We start from the raw sequence: 19,805 nt of genomic DNA on the forward strand, positions 1-19,805 counted from the left end.
TGAGGATGGCACCAGGAATCTTGGGTATGGAATATATCTACCACGGAGTTAAATCCTTAGTCACATTTCCATGTATAGCTCGCTATGATGGATTGCTTTTCATTATTTTTACTGGAAAATTATAGGATTATTGATATATTGATTTCTGGTTTGTTGTTGTTTAGGGTTTTAACCTGAAACTCTTGGCAGTCCACCTCCCTCTCCTTCCGAAGTTAGTCACTGTATAGCCCTGACTGTCCTGAAACTCACTATGTAGACCAGGCTGACCTTCAGCTCACAGATCACCGGCCTCTATCTTTTATGGCCTGGGCTTAAAGGCATGTGCACTATGCCTGGTTAGTTATATTTTTAAAATTTACTTATTGTTTAATGTCTTAGGGTTTCTATTCTTGCACAAAACATCATGACCGAGAAGCAAGTTGGGGAGAAAACGGTTTATTCAGCTTAACCTTCTGTGTTGCTGTTCATCACCAAAGGAAGTCAGGAGTAGAACTCAAGCAGGTCAGGAAGCAGGAACTGATGCAGAGGCCATGGAGTGACGTTACTTACTGGCTTGCTCAGCTTGCTTTCTTATTGAACCGAGAACTACAAGTCTAGGGATAGTACCACTCATAATGGGCTCTCACACCCTTGATCACTAACTGAGAAAATGCCTTATAGCTGGATCTCATGGAGGCATTTCCTTAAGGGAGACTCCTTTCTCTGTGAGAACTCCAGCTGTGTCAAGTTGACACATAACCAGCCAGTACAGTGTGTATGGTATTTTCCTCCAGGTATGTCTGTGCGCCATGTGCATGTGCTGCCCACAGAGGCCAAAAGGTGCTGGAGCCCCTCAAACTGAATTTATAGGTGTTTGTCAGCCACAAGTGGGTTCTGGGAATTGAACTCATACCCACTAAAGAACAGCCAGTAACTGCTGAGCTTGTTTTTTGCCAGCCCGTGTTTTTATTATTTATAATATGTGTAGATATGTAATATGTTAGGGCTATGTGTGTGTGTGTGAGTGTAGGTGCCTGTGGAGGCATTAGATCCCTTGGATCTGCAATTATAGGTGGATATGAGCTGCCTGACCTGGACACTGGGGACTGAACTGCAGCCGTGGAAGAGTGGATAATGGTGAAATGTTTCTCCAGCACCCTCTCCTGGTTGGTTTGTTTGTTTGTTTGTTTGTTTGTTTGTTTGTTTTTGTGAGAGAGCCTTATTTTGTAGCCCAAGTTAGAGTCAAAACATCCTCTGTTGTTGTGATTTCAGGCATACTGGGAACTCTGATAGAACGTTTTCTGTCTTGAGATTTATTTAGGTTATATGTATGAGTGTGTATGTGTACTGTGTATATTCCTTGTACCTAAGAGGCCAGAGAGGATGGTGGATTCCCTGAAACTGGAGATGACTCAACCACTGACTAGAACATGGAAGGGCAAATAAGACCAATTTCAGAATTATGTGCTATATGATGTGTTAATATACTCGTTCCCCACCTAATAACCGTAGTTGTGCTCAAAGGTGGCTGGTGAGACTTTCATAATCCACTTAATGTATGGAAGTTTTATTAAATTATACTTTACTAGTTCAGTGGCTTCTTCTAGCATCTTTATAAGACTGCGCTCAACAACTGGGGCATTTTATTCCCTTTGCAGTTAGAACCCAAGTCCTGTTGTGACTTCTGATATCTGTCTGGTGTGTATCTGTGGGTGTATTTGTTCTTATTCCATAGAAATGAGACCACTTGACAACAGCACAGGTATCACTTTCTGTGATGTTAGTTGGTATCTGTACCAAGGACTAATCTAGGGCCTCACCTGCTAGGCTGCTCCCCAGCCAGAATGGTGCTGAGACTCACCCACACTGTAGTGCGCATCAGTACTTTATTCTCTTGTTTTGCTTGGTCTGGTGTGTGGAAGTGCGGACAGCATCGACCTATTCTTAAGTTAATAGTTTCCTTGGTTTCTGCACATTTTTGGCTTTATGAATGTCTTTGAGCATTTTGTGCCCTTATTTTATAGACATGCCTTTATATTTCTTACCTATTACAAAGGATTAAACAGGTCAAGTGGTAACTATGTTCATGTGATCTACTTTTATATGTTGTAGTTTTAAATAGTGTTACAAATGGAAATTTGGTCTAGAAGAATTTTCAAATGTAAAACAAAATTTTCTTACTTAGGATTAGCCTTTTTAGCTTTATTTTGTAGCTCTTCCTTCCTTCCTTCCTTTCTTTCTTTTTTTTTTTTTTTTTTGAAGGATGTGTGATACGGCCAAGGCTAGCCTAGAGATCACAATGTCCCCTTTTACCTTCTTCAGTGCTGTGATTATGGATGAACTACAGGCATAGACTATTACACCTGACCTAATGATTTGTAAATATTTGGGGCCTATGATTTTTTTTTTTTTTTTTTTTTTTGGTTTTTCGAGACAGGCTTTCTCTGTGTAGTCTTGGCTGTCCTGGAACTCACTCTGTAGACCAGGCTGGCCTCGAACTCAGAAATCCGCCTGCCTCTGCCTCCCAAGTGCTGGGATTAAAGGCGTGTGATTTTATTTTTTAAGATGAGTCTCAAGGGGGCTGGAGAGATGGCTCAGAGATTAAGACCATTGGTTGCTTTACCAGAGGACCAGGTTTTAATTCCCAGCACCTACATGGCAGTTCATACCTGTCTGTAGCTCTAGTTCCAGGGCTTCTGACATCTTCACACAGACATTCATGCAGGCAAAACATCAATGAATGCTTAAAAAAGAAAAAATAAAAATAAAAAAGATGGGTCTCACACTGAAATGACAACAGCTGGCTTGAAACTCATCATGTTGCCTAGATGTCTTTGTTGTTTCACTCTCTCAAGTGCTAGGATTACAGACAGGCATGTGCCATCACATCTGGTCTAGAGGTTGTTTTAGGGCCTATGGTGTTCATGGGGCCTAAGGTTATGTGTTAAAAAACTCACCAAGTTGAGAATAAAACTCAGAAGAAAGCTAAAAAAATTGAATTTTGCGGGCATTCAATGGGACACAATATAATTGAGAATGGGAAGTGAATTGTGGTCTCTGTAAAAGAACAATAATGGAGGACTCATGCAGAAATGTACTTAAACTGTGTATCAGCCAGTGATGGATTGATATGCAATGGTGGTCCCTTGGAGATTATATTGCCCTGTGACAGCATAGCCTTCTTAGTTTGTATGAGTGTACACTGTGATGTCTACACTCTGGAGTAGTCTAGTAACCATACTTCTGAGTATATCCCTGCTAAGGGATGCATGGTGACATATCTTCGGAGGTTGAACCCAGGGCCTTTCATGTGCAAGGCAAATGCACAGCCCATATGTTTGAGAGCTGTTCAGTAGCCTTGGTGTTGGGAAATAGTACAGTGGTGGTACATCTGCTTTGTGTCTTTGCCTTATCTTCCCATCCTTATGTAAGTTTTACGTGAATAAGCTATTTAAAGGACTTGGAGAAAATGAAGCAACTTAAAAAGGTGTTCTCTGAGGTTTTCTGTTTAAGATAGTTTAACAGATACTTTTTGTAAGTTCTCTATTGGTTTAGTGTTTGGTGTTTGGTGTTTCACTAGGTTGGTGAAAACATGGAGGTTCTCTTGCCTTTGCTTCCACATATGCTCTGAGTGTAGATTATCACCATCACACCCTCATACCTATTGCCATCATCAGTGTCAGCAGGGAAATGTCAGTCTGATTCTGTACAGATGAAGGCAGAGTATAGCCATTAAAATTACACACTAACAATTTACCTGCATGGTGTACATCCCTTACCAAGAAAGTTTTTTAAGAAGCAGAGTTGTAAGTATTTTCACATAAGGTAAAGCAGGAAGGTTAAAAGAAAGATGGTAAGAAGAATGAAGCAGTCTATGTGAGTGTTTACTCCATGGAGTCACCCTAGAAAGTCTCACAGGCAGCTGGGTGTAGATGCAGGTTGTATCTCACAGGAGTCAGGCACTGCAGAGGAGAGTATGAAGGAGGATGGATGGTATAGGTAGGTAGAAAAGCAGGAAGAATGAAGGCAGAATCTATGACTTAGTCAGGTGACCTCTGAGTAGAAAAATGACTAGATTTCTGTGTTGAGAGAGCTCCATCAGAGGAAGCTTAAAGCTAGCTGCCTTACTTCCCTAAGGCCTTTTCATAGAAGCCGGGCTTATGTTTTAAATGAGTCTAAACTGCTGCCTGGAGTGGAGCACATCAGATGGCACTAAAGTACCTTAGTGCCTTGGCTAACTTTTTCTTTAGGTTATTTTATCTTTGATTAGACTCTGAGATTCTCTCAAGAAAAACAGAAGAGCGTATGTGTACATGTGATTACTAGTGTGCTCATGAGTGCTGCTGCTTACAGTTTGGAAAAGTGCATTGAATCCCCAGAACTAGAGTTTCCAGTTGTTGTAAGCTGCACATAAACCTCAGGGATGCTGAAATTGGGTCCTTTTCAAGAACAGCATCCATTCTAAAGTATGAAACTCTCTTCTGTAAAAGGAATTGAAAATTCTAGCTAGCCCATATAAAAGACACACAACCTAAACATTTTATTTACAAGTTGTAAGCCTAGATTGGGCAGGTTTGGAGCTATTCTAACTTATATCCCAGCCATATGTTACTTGCTGTTTCTCCTGGTCACATGTTCGTGGTCCATCTCCTCTCTCGGTGGCTTCTTCTTTTGTCTCCTCTCTTTTCTTCTCACTACCTGTGACTCCCAGCCAAATAACTGAAAACCAACCTACCTCTATCTATTGCCCAATCCTATAGACCAGTTAACTTAGGGAGCAAGGTTCATACAACAAAAAGCTGGAATACATGAGAATACATTTGCCTTGGAACAACCAGATCTTGGGGTACAGAATTTAGCATTGAATACAAGCAATACCAAACTAACCCCCAAAACGTCTGAAATGGTTAAGAATTTTGGACTCATCTGTTTTTGCTGCCATTATCATCGCCATCGTCTCCGCTTAGTTAGGGTTTTACTGCTGTGAACAGACATGACCAAAGCAAGTCTTATAAAGGACAACATTTAATTGGGGTTGGCTTACTGGTTCAGAGGTTCAGTTCATTATCAAGGCAGGATGGTGCAGGTGTGGTGCAGGTGGAGCTAAGAGTTCTGTATCTTCATCTGAAGGCTGCTAGAAGACTTGACTTCTAGGCAGCTAGGATGAGGGTCTTAAAGCTCACACCCACAGTGACATACCTACTACAACAAGGCCACACCTCCTAATAGTGCCACTTCCTGGGCCAAGCATATACAAACCATCACAATCTTCATAGGCCAAATACATTCTCACAACCTAGATTGGGAAGGGGATATAGTCTCAAAAAATGGGAGTAAAGCTGTATAAAGAACTAAAAGAAAGGACCATTTGGCCCAGCTTTGACTCCTGATGCCACCTGATGTTTCTCCATCTTCCTGTAACTCTTACTCAGAAAGGGGCAAGAACAGTAGGACTTACTTGGTTTATTGGTAGGATTTTTTTTCTAAAGATTTAGCTTGTGCCGATTTTCTGCAACATTGGTAGTCTTTTGCTTTAGAAAGCAAGTAACTCATAATTGCAGCATGTTTGCCAGTCCTAAAGCATCTTCTAGCACCACTTGATCCTATATGCTGAAGTCATATTTATTCTAGTGGTATTACACAATCTGAGAGTCTGGGGTGGTTCAAGCTTTCTGTTGAGCAAATCTAACATTCTCTAAAGTCTTAAGTTCATGTGAACTTTGTATTCTACTCTAAAAATTCTTTACTACATATTATTTTATCCTTAAGAATTTTATTATGAGCCAGGAGTGGTGGTGCATGCCTTTAATCCCAGCACTCGGGAGGCAGAGGCAGGCGGATTTCTGAGTTCGAGGCCAGCCTGGTCTACAAAGTGAGTTCCAGGACAGCAAGGGCCAAACAGAGAAACTCAAAAAAAAAAAAAAAAAAAAAAGAATTTTATTATGTGTTTGCCTGGATATATATGTGCATACCGCTAGCATGCCTGCTGCTCGTGGCTACCAGAAGAGGATATCATATCCCCTTGAAATGGAATTACATGTGGTGGTAGGCATTCATGTAGGGACTACACCCCAGAGTCCTCTGCAAGAAGAGCCAGTGCTCTTAACTGCTGAGCCATCTCTTTAGCCTCTTCTTGTTTATGTAAATCTTTTTTCTAAAACTTACATTCTAGTAGTGTTTTACTTTCTGATTTTATATTCTTTTGTGTATAAATCATTCCCCAGATGATGAAAACAAATAAAGAATTCATGGTCAAAATCTTTTTATTCAATGTCTTTGCATACTTTTTATGATGAGAGTTAGTTGTTTCCCTAATTATTTCTGCAACATATTAAATGAAGCTTACCAATCTTTCAATCCACATACTGTTCATCAACAATTTGTTTGAATGACTATAAAAAGGTGATAGCTAAAATTTAACGTGTACCTTTGCTCATTTGTGTTTCTACTCCTTTTATGTATCATGTGATTCAAATATGTGGTGCTTTATTTTTATTATTTGTGTATATATGTTTGTTAGTATGTGCACATGCATAGGTGCCTGTGGAGGTCAGAGAGAGGCACGGGAGTCCCTTGGAACTGGAGTTGCAGGCGGTGTATGCCATGTGATGTGGGGGCTGAGAATCCAGCTCTAGCCTCTTGAAGAGTAGTGCATACTCTTAACCTTAGATCCACCTCCTTGGCTCCAATAAAGTATTTTAAAAGCACAACCATCCCTGTGGAATTCATGCTAACCTTGTTATTTTTAATTAACAGGTTTCAACACTAAACTTGCACAATGTCTTTAAAACCAAGAGTAGTGGATTTTGATGAGACATGGAACAAACTCCTAACTACAATCAAAGCTGTTGTTATGTTGGAATATGTCGAGCGAGCAACATGGAATGACCGCTTCTCGTATCCTTTGATGAAAGTCATAAGAAACATTAAATTAAAGCTTGTTAAAGAAAGAAAACAAGTTTAGAGCCTTAGGCATAGCTGTTTTAGGATCTATTTCTATCAGTTTTATAGCAATCAGTTTTTCACAACCTTCCATTCAACAAGTCTCCAGCACTGAGTATGTGCATCAGGCACTACTGTGGTGGTCAGAAGTATAGTAATATAGTGTCTTAGGATTTTACTGCTGTGAATAGACACCAAGACCAAGGCAGCTCTTATAAGGAAGACATTTAATTGAGGCTGTCTTACAGGTTCAAAAGTTCAGTCTAATATCATCAAGGTGGAAACATGGCAGCACCCAGGCAAGCATGGTGCAGGAGGAGCTGAGAGTTCTACATCTTCATCTGAAGTCTGCTAGGAGAATACTGGCTTCCAGGCAGCTAGGATGAGGGTCTTAAAGCTTATACCCACAGTGACACACCTAATCCAACAAGGCCACATCTTCTAATAGTGCCACTCCCTGGGCTGAACCATCACATTCCACTCCTTGGCTCCCATAGGCTTGTTCAAACATGAGTCTATGGGGGCCATACCTAAACGTAGCATAATGTAAAATACATTTAGTGCGGCTTCAAAAGTCCCCATAATCTATAGCAGTCTCAACAATGTTAAAAGTCCAAAGTTCAAGGTCTCTTCTGAGATTCATCCAATAACTATAATCCCCAAAGCAAAGTAGGAAACCAGCTCTGCACATTCCAAACGCTGCATCTCCATGTCTTATGTCACAATGGTCTTCAGATCTCCAACTTCGTTTTTGTCTTTGTTGACTGTAACAAACTTCTTTCTCCTGAGCTGGTTCCACTCCCTGTTATCAGCTTTCCACAGCAGATAGCTCACAGATCTGACATTTTGAACATTTTGGAGTCTTCAAGGCAACTCCAGTGTTACAGCTTTTTGTTTCAGTGTCTGGGATCCACACATGATCTTCAGGGCTCCTTCAAAGGGCTAGTGTCACTTCTCCAGCTCTGCCCTCTGTAGCACTCTAAGCTCAGGTTGATCCACTCCACTGCTGCTGCTGTTCTTGGTGGTCATCCCATGGTACTGGCATCTCTAATACTCTGGGGTCTTCCACTGCAACTAGGCTTCCCCATTTGCATGATCCCTTCAGTCCTGGGCTGCCTCTCACAGTGCCAAGCCTCAGCTGCTCTCCATGACCCCTTCATGCCTTCAAAACCTACTACCTGGGTGACTTTATATTATACATTGCCAATTTTATACATTGCAGCATGAGGTGCAACCTTGGCTATCTCTGGAATACAGCTTCTTTGTGCTCTCAGAAAATATTTCCCAGAAGATTTCACCTGAGTTATGTTGGTTTCTTCTTAATTACCACTAATTTCCTAGTGCCAGCTAACCGCATCAATTGTCCCAGTAGTCCCTTCTATTCTGGACTCTAAAGCCAGAGCCATGAGGCCAAAGTTACCAAGTTCTGCTTTTTGCTGTGACTGGAACATGGCCCCCTTGTTCTTTTACATTATCACCAGCTTTCTGGTTTCCAGCTCCAATGCAGCCTAAGCTTGGCTGTCCTGGAACATGTTCTGTAGACTGACTTTGAACTCCTGAGATCTGCTTTGCCTAGATTTAAGTTTCTCTTCTAGAACTTGCTCTGTTCTATCCTGGCCTTGGACTCAGAGATCTGCTGGGATTGCCTGCTGGGATTAAAGGCTTATATTAGCATGCCTGGGCCTAAATTTAGCTGGGTGGGATCTTGCCCCAAGATCACTAACTCTCTTAATTTAATATCCTTCAACATATGATTCAGCCCCATTTCACTTCCTGGTGCCCTTTTTTTGTTTTGTTTTGTTTTGTTTTTTGAGACAGGTTTCTCTGTGTAGCCCTGGCTGTCCTGGAACTCACTCTGTAGACCAGGCTGGCCTCGAACTAGAGATTTGCCTGCCTCTGCCTCCCAAGTGCTGGGTTTCTCTGTATAGCCCTTGCTGTCCTAGAACTCACTCTGTAGACTAGGCTGTCCATGAACTCAGCAATCTGGCTTGCCTCTGCTTCCCAGGTGCTGGGACTAAAGGCGTGCGCCACCGCCCAACTCTGTGGGACTTCTCTCCTTCAGATACTGACTTCATAAGACAGAACTGTTATTGCCAAGTACAATAGAAGAATTCCTTCAGACAGGAAATCACTTAATTCATTATATCTGCAGTTGTCAGTGAGAATCGTTTGTTTGGTGTCCTGTGTCCCCAGACACTGATCATAAGATGATGCTGTTTCTAAAAGGCTTTTACAGTGTCAAGTTATCAACTGGGTATCATTGCTGTGGAGATTTGCATGCATACTGTCTGTGTACCTGTGCTGCCTAGGACTGGTGGAAGCCAGAAGAGGGTATCTTATCACTTAGAACAGATGTGAGCTACCATGTGGGTTCTGGGAATTGAATTCAGGTCCTCTGGAAGAGCATTCAGCACTCTTAACTTTAGAGCTATCTCTCTAATCCTAATTATGTCTGAATGAACTTGCTGGGGCACAGACTTGAACACAGAATTTTAATATCCAGCTGTTTGGTTGGGTTGTTTTTTTTTTTTTTTTAGCTTAGTATATCTAGAGTATGATACAGATTCTGCTGAATTCATCTCTTAGATAGTTTTCTGTGAAGCAATTTGATTTGTTTGGGGGCAGGAATCTAATAAAATAGATTTTGTTCTGTATTTTATGGAATAGCTGAGTGGCTTGTAAGTGACTTTGAAATAGACAGCTTACCTAGAAAATTACCTCCTTAAGTAACTATTACTTCATTTGATCATATATTCATGTGTTCTTATGTATGTATATATCCATGTATGTGTACAGGTGTGTGCATCCTCCGGAGACCAGGGCTCAATTAATTCTCAGTTGTCATTCTTCAAGTTGTCTATTTTGATTTAAATTTTTTGGGGGTGTCTGGGCATTGTGGTTTACACCTCTAAATAATCCATAATACAAATATCCAATACAAAAATTAATAATAAGCCTAATACTCTAAGAAACAAATGCAGGTGGATCTTTGAGTTCCTGGCATGTCTGATTGCAGATAAAGTTCTAGGCTGGCCAGGACCTGACTTAAATACACAAAAGTAAATAAAGACCCTGATTTAAATAAATAAAATCACAAGCTGTATTCAGAGACTCAGCATGGTTTGAAGCCTCTTCCCTCTCAGTACCTTATACCCATCCCCTTTACCAAACTGTTGTCAGTTTTTTCATAGTGGAAGTTTAAATTCTTTTTTTTTGTTTGTTTGTTTTGTTTTAGTCAACCAGAAATATTTTATATTTTATTTTATTTTTTAAAATTGGGTTTATTTGGAGAAAAAAAAAAAAACAATCCCAAAAGATGAGATTTTTTTTTTTTTTTTTCAAGACAGGGTTTCTCTGTATAGCCCTGGCCGTCCTGGAACTCACTTTGTAGACCAGGCTGGCCTCGAACTCAGAAATCCGCCTGCCTCTGCCTCCCCAGTGCTAGGATTAAAGGCATGAGCCACCACGCCCGGCTGAGATTTTTTTTATATACCAAGTAATGTCTATAGATTCTTAACCATTTTCATAGAAGGTATTTTATATAAATTTTGTATGTATCTAAGAGCAAACATTAGTAGCCTCCCCTCCATTTCTTTAATTAGATACTTTCTTCATTTACATTTCAAATGGGAAGTTTAAATTGTTTTTTTTTTTTTTTTTTAGTTTTTCAAGACAGGGTTTCTCTGTGTAGCCCTGGCTGTCCTGGAACTCACTCTATAGACCAGGCTGGCCTCGAACTCAGAAATCCACCTGCCTCTGCCTCCCAGGTTCTGGGATTAAAGGCGTGCGCTACCATGCCTGGGGGGAAAGTTCTTAACTGATGGATATTTATATCTCTGCTTTCTATAATATTGGTTAATATTTTATAGTTTTAAGTTGTTGATAGTAAGTAGGTCCAATATACTGTGTTCTTTAAGATTTATTATTGTGTATTATATGTGGATTTGAACACAATGCATAAGTACTTTCTGAGGCTGAAGTATTGGATCCCTGAAGTTTAAATCAGTTATGAGCTTCCCAAAGTAATTGTTGAAAATAGCACTTTGAATCTCTGCAAGAGCAGTACATTTTGTTAACAGCTGAGCCCTCTGTTGTCCCCTCGTACTGTACTCTTTTAAGTAGATAATTTAGCTTTCTTTTTTTTTTAATTATTTATTTATTTAATGTAAGTACACTGTTGCTGTCTTCAGACACTCCAGAAAAGGGAGTCAGATTTCGTTAGGGATGGTTGTGAGCCACCATGTGGTTGCTGGGATTTGAACTCCGGACCTTCAGAAGAGCAGTCGGGTGCCCTTACCCACTGAGCAATCTCACCAGCCCCGATAATTTAGCTTTCTAAAGGTTTATTATAATACAGGTAGCACAGCCTATAGGTGATTTTACACACAGGTGTTTGTGGCACATAGCATATGTTTTGCCCATAGATACCAGAAAAGTGTGTCTGGAGGCTGAATTAGAGATAGCCTTGAGCTATCATGTGGGTGCTAGGAACTGAACTCAAGAACTCAGTAGCAAATGTCTCTGCAACCCCGTTCTTTTTATTCAATTAAAGTATAAATGCATGATTCCATCATAAATAGCCCTGTATTTTCTGTTTATTGTTTCATCTTTGGTCTTCCCAGTGCACTAGGAAGGTAGAGGCAGAAGTTCTAGGATTCTAGGGTACCACAACACCCAGCTTGATGTTTTCTTTTTTTAATGCCAAATATAAATATCATGTTTTGACTGTGAGAACCTTAATAATCTATCTAGAGATATCTATGCTTTATGTGTGGCCTATCCTGAACCACTTGGAGAAAGACTTTATGCGGAAACAAAGATTTTTTTGGAAAGTCACGTTCGGCATTTGTATAAGGTAAGGGATAATATTGCTGTGATACGCTTATGTTTACAGCTGCAGTTATTTGACTAGATCACTAATCTACAGTGGATAACATCTACCAAATTTGTTTTTTTTTTTTCCTCTTAATTTTAAATTTTATCATATAAAATACTTATTTTAAAATACACATAAAAGACAGAAGCAACAAAGCTTCTGGGACAGACCCTGTTTCAGGCTCCAGACATCAGGGCACCTTTCCCAACAGAGGAGAGGTGTCCACCCGGGAGGGCTCTTTCAGGTCAGGTGAGGGAGCCATCTTGGGTCCGGAATCCCTCAGAGTCTACTTTGCCAGGTGAGAGTGCAGACTACGGAAGTGACACAGTTCCTGGGACAGGCAGAAGCGACACAGCTACTGGGACAGACCCCATTTCGGGCTCCAGACATCTGGGAATCTTCCCCACCAGAGGACAGGTGTCTGCCCGGGAGGGCTCTGACCGCCAGAGCAGGTGAGAGACCCATCTTGTGTCCCGTGTCCCTTGGAGACCAGTCTTCAGGTGAACATGCAGACTGCAAAAGCAACACTTCTTCTGGGACAGGCCCTATTTCGGGCCTTCATCTTCAGCCAGGAGGCAGTTCTGAAAGCCAGATATCTGTGCACCTTTCCTGTAAGAAGAGAGCTTGCCTGCAGAGAGTACTCTTACCACTGAGTCTCAGGAGAGAGCTGAACGCCCAGGACTGCTGACAGAGGTTAACAGAATCACAGGAGGAACAAGCTCCAACCAGAGACAACTATAACAACTAACTCCAGAGATTACCAGATGGTGAAAGGCAAATGTAAGATTCTTACTAACAGAAACAAAGACCAAACACCATCATCAGAACCCATCACTCCCACCTCAGCAAGACCTGGATACCCCAACACACCCGAATAGCAAGACTCAGATTTAAAATTATATTTCATGATACTGATAGAGAACATCAAGAAAGACTTTAATAACCCACTTAAAGAAATACAGGAGAACACTGCTAAAGAGGTAGGAGTCCTTAAAGAATTACAAGAAAACACAACCAAAGAGGTGATGTAATTGAACAAAACCATACAAGACCTAAAAAGGGAAGTAGAAACAATAAAGAAAGCCCAAAGTGAGACAACTCTGAAGATAGAAACCCTAGGAAAGAAATTTAGAACCATAGATGTGAGCAACAGCAACAGAATACAAGAGATGGAAGAGAGAATCTTGGGTGCAGAAGATTCCATAGAGAACATGGGCACAACAATCAAAGAAAATGCAAAATGCAAAAAGATCCTAACTCAAAACATCCAGGACATCCAGGACACAATGAGAAGGCCAAACCTATGGATAATAGGAGTAGATGAGATTGAAGATTTTCAACTTAAAGGGCCAGCAAATATCTTCAACAAAATTATAGAAGAACACTTTCCAAACCTAAAGAAAGAGATGCCCATTAACATACAGGAAGCCTACAGAACTCCAAATAACCTGGACCAGAAAAGAAATTCCTCCCTACACATAATAATCAGAACAACAAATGCACTAAATAAAGATAGAATATTAAAAGCAGTAAGGGAAAAAGGTCAAGTAACATATAAAGGCAAGCCTATCAGAATTACACCAGGCTTCTCACCAAAGACTATGAAAGCCAGAAGATCCTGGACAGATGTTTTATACAGACCCTAAGAGAACACAAATGCCAGCCAGGGCTACTACACCCAGCAAAACTCTAAATTACCATAGATGGAGAAACCAAAGTATTCCATGATAAAAGCAAATTCACAAAATATCTTTCCATGAATACATCCCTTCAAAGGATAATAAAAGGAAAACACCAGCACAAGGACGGAAACTACATCCTAGAAACAAACAAGAAAGTAATCCTTCAACAAACCTAAAAGAAGACAGCTGCAAAAACAGAATCCCAACTTTAACAACAAAGCAACAGGAAGCAAAAATTACTTTTCTTTAATTTCTCTTAACATCAATGGACTCAATTCCCCAATAAAAAGACATAGACTAATAGACTGGCTACATAAACAGGACCCAACATTTTGTTGCTTACAGGAAACCCATCTCAGGGAAAAAGACAGACACTACCTCAGAGTGAAAGGCTGGAGAACAATTTTCCAAGCAAATGGTCTGAAGAAACAAGCTGGAGTAGCAACTCTAATATCGAATAAAATCGACTTTCAACCCAAAGTTATCAAAAAAGTCAAGGAGGGGCACTTCATACTCATCAAAGGTAAAAATCTACCAAGATGAACTTTCAATTCTGAATATGCCCCAAATTCAAGGGCAGCCATATTCATTAAGGAAATGTTTAGTAAAGCTCAAAGCACACATTGCACCTCACACAATAATAGTGAGAGTATTCAGCAACCCACTCTCACCAATGGACAGATCCTGGAAACAGAAACTAAACAGAGACACATGGACACTAACAGAAGTTATGAAATAAATGGATTTAATAGATATCTACAGAGCATTTTATCCTAAAACAAAAGGATATACCTTCTTCTCAGCACCACATGGTACCTCCTCCAAAATTAACCATATAATCAGTCACAAAACAGGCCTCCACAGATACAAAAATATTGAAATTATCCCATGCATCCTATCTGACCACCACGGACTAAGGTTGATCTTCGATAACAACATAAATAATAGAAAGCCAACATTCACGTGGAAACTGAACAACACTCTACTCAATGATTCCTTGGTCAAGGATGAAATAAAGAAATTTAAGACTTTTTAGAGTTTAATGAAAATGAAGCCACAACATACCCAAATGTATGGGACACAATGAAGGCAGTCCTAAGAGGAAAACTCATAGCCCTGAGTGCCTCCGAAAGAAACTAGAGAGAGTGTACACTAGCAGCCTGACAGCTTACCTAGAAGCTCTAGAATGAAAGGAAGCAAATTCAGCCAAGAGGAGTAGATGGCAGGAAATAAGCAAACTCAGGGCTGAAATCAACTGGAAACAAATAAGTATTCAAAGAATCAGCAACCAGGAGCTGGTTCTTTGAAGAAAATCAACAAGATAAACCCTTAGCCAGACTAACTAGAGGGCACAGGGACAGTATCCTAATTAACAAAATCAAGAATGAAAAAGAAGACATAACAACAGAACCTGGGGAAATCCAAAACATCATCAGATCCTACTACAAAAGGATATACTTAACAAAACTAGAAAACCTGGATGAAATGAACAACTTCCTAGACAGATACCCGGTACCAAAGTTGAATCAGGATCAGATCCAAACAGTCCCATTTCCTAAAGAAATATAAGCAGTCATCAATAGTCTCCCAACCAAAAATAGTCCAGGATGAGATGGGTTTAGTGCAGAATTCTATCAGACCTTCAAAGAAGACCTAATTCCAACTCTTCTCAAACTATTCCACAAAATAGAAACAGAAACTACTCTACCCAATTCATTCTATGAAGCCACAATTACTGATACCTAAACCACACAAAGATACAACAAAGAAAGAGAACTTCAGACCAGTTTCCCTTATGAGTATCGATGCAAAAATACTCAATAAAATCCTCGGAAACCGAATCCAAGAACACATCAAAAAGATCATCCATCATGACCAAGTAGGCTTTATCCCAGGGATGCAGGGATGGTTTAATATACGGAAATCCAGCAATGTAATCCACTATATAAACAAACTCAAAGACAAAAAAACCACATGATCATATCGTTAGATGCTAAGAAAGCATTTGACAAAATCCAACGCCCATTCATGATAAAAGTCTTAGAAAGATCAGGAATTCAAGGCCCATACCTAAACATAATAAAAGCAATATACAGAAAACCAGTAGCTAACGTCAAACTAAATGAAGAGAAACTGGAAGCTTTAGCTTCAGGGACTAGACAAGGCTGCCCACTTTCTCCCTACCTATTCAATATAGTACTTGAAGTCCTAGCCAGAGCAATTGACAACAAAAGTCGATCAAGGGGATACAAATTGGAAAGGAAGAAGTTAAAATATCACTATTTGCAGATGATATGATAGTATATATAAGTGACCCCCAAAATTCCACCAGAGAACTCCTAATCCTGATAAACAGCTTCAGTGCAGTAGCTGGATATAAAATTAACTCAAACAAATCAATGCCCTTACTCTACACAAAGGATAAACGGACTGAGAAAGAAATTAGGGAAACAACACCCTTCACAATAGTCACAAATAATATAAAATACCTTGTGACTCTAACTAAGGAAGTGAAGGATATGTATGATAAGAACTTCAAGTCTCTGAAGAAAGAAATTGAAGAAGATTTCAGAAGATGGAAAGATCTCCCATGCTCATGGATTGGCAGGATTAATATAGTAAAAATCTCTATCCTGCCAAAAGCATTCTACATATTCAATGCAATCTGCATCAAAATTCCAACTCAATTCTTCACTGAGATAGAAAGGGCAATTTTCAAATTCATCTGCAATAATAAAAAACCTAGGATAGCAAAAACCATTCTCAACACTAAAAGAACCTCCATGCCTGACATTAAGCTGTACTATAGAGCAATTGTGATAAAAACTGCATGGTACTGGTACATTGACAGACTGGTAGATCAATGGAGTAGACCCAGAAATGAATCCACACACCTATGGTTACTTGACCTTTGACAAGGGAGCTAAAACCATCCAGTCAAAAAGAGATGGCATTTTCAGCAAATGGTTCTGGCACAACTGGCTGTTATCATGTAGAAGAATGGGAATTGATCTATTCTTATCTCCTTGTCCAAAGCTCAAGTCTAAGTGGATCAAAGACCTCCATATAAGACCAGAGACACTGAAATTAATAGAGTAGAAAGTGGGGAAAGCCTCGAAGATATGGGCACAGGGGAAAAATTCCTAAACAGAATAGCAATGGCTTATGTTGTAAGATCAAGAATTGACAACTGGGGGGCTGGTGAGATGGCTCAGTGGGTAAGAGCACCCGACTGCTCTTCCAAAGGTCCAGAGTTCAAATCCCACAACCACATGGTGGCTCACAACCACCCGAAATGAGATCTGACACCCTCTTCTGGTGTGTCTGAGGACAGCTACAGTGTACTTACATATAAGAAAGAAAGAAGGAAGGAAGGAAGGAAGGAAGGAAGGAAGGAAGGAAGGAAGGAAGGAAGGAAAGAAAGAAAGAAAGAAAGAAAGAAAGAAAGAAAGAAAGAAAAGAAAAGAGAAGGAAGAAAGAATTGACAAATGGAACCTCATAAAATTGTAAAGCTTCTGTACGCAAAAGACCCTGTTAATAAGACAAAAAGGTCACCAACAGATTGGGAAAGGATTTTTACCAATCCTGAATCTGATAGGGGACTAATATCCAATATATACAAAAGCTCAAGAAGTTGGACTCCAGTAATTCAAATAATCCCATTTAAAAAATGGGGTACAGAGATAAAGAATTCTCAACTGAGGAATACCGAAGGACTGAGAAGCACCTGAAAAAATGTTCAACAGTCTTAATCATCAGGGAAATGCAAATCAAAACAACCTTGAAATTCCACCTCACACCAGTCAGAATGGCTAAGATCAAAAATTCAGACGACAGCAGATGCTGGCGAGGATATGGAGAAAGAGGAACACTTCTCTACTGCTGGTGGGATTGCAAACTTGTACAACCACTGTGGAAATCAGTCTGGAGGTTCCTCAGAAAATTGGACATAATACTACCGGAAGATCCAGCAAAACCTCTCCTGGGCATATACCCATAAGAAGTTCCAACTGGTACTAAGAACACATGCTCCACTATGTTCATAGCAGCCTTATTTATAATAGCCAGAAGCTGGAAAGAACCCAGATGTCCCTCAACAGAAGAATGGATACAGAAAATGTGGTCATTTACACAATGGAGTACTACTCAGCTATTAAAAACAATGATTTTATGAAATTTTTGTACAAATGGATGTATCTTGAGGATATCATCCTTAGTAAGGTAACCCAATCACAAAAGAACTCAACCGATATGCACTCACTGATAAGTGGATAGAAGCCCAGAAACATAGGACACACAAGATACAATTTGTAAAACACAAGAAAATCAAGAAGAGTGAAGACCATCGGGCGGATACTTCGTTCCTCCTTACAATAGGGAACAAAATACCCATGAAAGGAATTACAGAGACAAAGTTTGGAGCTAAGATGAAAGTATGGACTATCCAGAGACTGCCCCACCCGGGCATCCATCCCATAATCAGTCACCAAAATCTGACACTGTTGCATATGTCGGTAAGATTTTGCTGAAGGGACCCTGTTATAGGTGACTTGTATGAAGCTATGACAGTGCCTGGCGAATACAAAAGTGGATGCTCACAGTCATCTATAAGATAGAACACAAGGCCCCTAATTGACAAGCTAAAGAAAGCACCCAAGGAGCTAAAGGGATCTGCAACCCTATAGGTGGAACAACAATATGAACTAACCAGTACCCACAGAGCTCGTGTCTCTAGCTGCATATGTAGCAGAAGATGGCCTAGTTGGCCATCACTGGGACGAGAGGCCCCTTGGTATTGCAAACTTTATATGCTCCAGTACAGGGGAATGCCAGGGCCAAGAAGTGGGAGTGGGTGGGTAGGGAAGCAGGGTAGGGGGAGGGTATAGGGAACTTTCGGGGTAGCATTTAAAATGTATATAAAGAAAATATCTAATAAAAATACACATAAAATTAACCAGACCTAAGTTTCCTTTTTTAAAAAAAAAGATTTATTTATTTATTTATCATCTGTGTGTATGCTCTAGCTGTCTTCAGACACTCCAGAAGACGGCATCAAATTTTTGTTACAGATGGTTGTGAGCCCCCATGTGGTTGCTGGGATTTGAACTCAGGGCCTTTGGAAGATCAGTCGGTACTCTTAACCTCTGAGTCATCTCACCAGCCCCAGACCTAAATTCCTAGCCATATTTAAGATATATGAATTAATCATCATTATTTTGTTCACACTGCAAGTCAGTTTGGTTCTTTAGGGTTTATATCTGCTATATAATGGAGCCATCATCACAGATCTCACTCATTTAAGTGAGCTGCTGTGTCCCCTTTATGGTCCTTAAAGATCATCTGACTGGGAGGAATCTTTCACTCTACCTTGGTGTTGGTGGCAACCATCAGATCATAATGGTCAGCCTCTGCCTTAACTAGGAAGAGATACCCTATTGACCCAGAAGGCTGAACAATGTGGAAGAGGAATATACTGCTTTTAGTGCATTTTTATTGTCCGTTGCATACACTCTTTAGTGTTTGAGTATGTGCATGTATCAACTCATGGCAGAGGTTTTGATAGCAAGTACTTTAAAATTGTTTCAGTGGTTTTAATATTTTACTTTGGGTGAAGTATGATAAGCCATTGAACTTTGCTTTATATATTAATAACCACATAAGACATTAATGTTACCATTTGTTAAGTTAGGCTATAGTTGTTTTTGTTTTTTGAGACAAAATATCATGTTATCCAAGATCTGTCAAACTGCTAAGTAGCTTAACTGGCTAGCCTGGAGTTCGCAATCAGCCCTACCTCCTCAGCTCTGAGGGGGGCTGGAGTGCGCTGTTGAGGCTATGTAGGGTTTTTGCTTGTTTGTTTTGTATATTTTGAGAGATAGGGTCTCGCTTTGTAGCCCTAAGTAGCCTAGAAATCACAGATCTGGACTAAAGAGACATGCGGGCATGCCACCATGCCCACCTTGAATTCTTTGAGAAATAGAATTGAAGATGCTTATGGCTCCCATACTGGGGAGGCTGAGGTAGGAAGATTACTGAGTGCAAGGTGATCCTAGGCTACAAAGAGTGTCCTGGTTCAGTGTTGCTTAAAACGTCCCATTATCTTACGAGCTGAAGACTCATTCAGCTGGTGGCCTCTTACCTCACATGAGTACTAGGATGACCCCCAAGCAATGCCCAAGCTAAGTTGTCACTGCACACCTGCAACCCCAGCACAGGGGAACAGCATTGCAAGTTACAGGCCAATCTGAGCAACAACAGTTTTAAAAATAATTTCTATGGGGCTGGAAAGATGGCTCAGTGGATAAGAGCACTAACTGCTCCTCCCA

The 19,805-nt window shown here is 40.3% G+C and overlaps 1 protein-coding gene across 5 annotated transcripts in view; it reads left to right on the forward strand.

Moving 5' to 3' along the window:
* The window catches only part of Cul2 (cullin 2), a 52,370-nt gene that overhangs the window by 9,259 nt on the left and 23,306 nt on the right, over window positions 1–19,805 (forward strand). For all 5 annotated transcript variants that reach the window (XM_029472190.1, XM_021150184.3, XM_029472189.1 and 2 more), the window contains 2 exons: window positions 6,736–6,876; window positions 11,674–11,776. In XM_029472190.1, the coding sequence (XP_029328050.1) occupies window positions 6,758–6,876; window positions 11,674–11,776 (222 nt within the window). In that variant the 5' untranslated portion in view covers window positions 6,736–6,757. The remainder of the gene's footprint in view (window positions 1–6,735; window positions 6,877–11,673; window positions 11,777–19,805) is intronic.

Source organism: Mus caroli, unplaced genomic scaffold, assembly GCF_978045245.1.
Source record: "Mus caroli unplaced genomic scaffold, Mus_caroli_1 scaffold_19, whole genome shotgun sequence".
Lineage (NCBI taxonomy): Eukaryota > Metazoa > Chordata > Mammalia > Rodentia > Muridae > Mus > Mus caroli.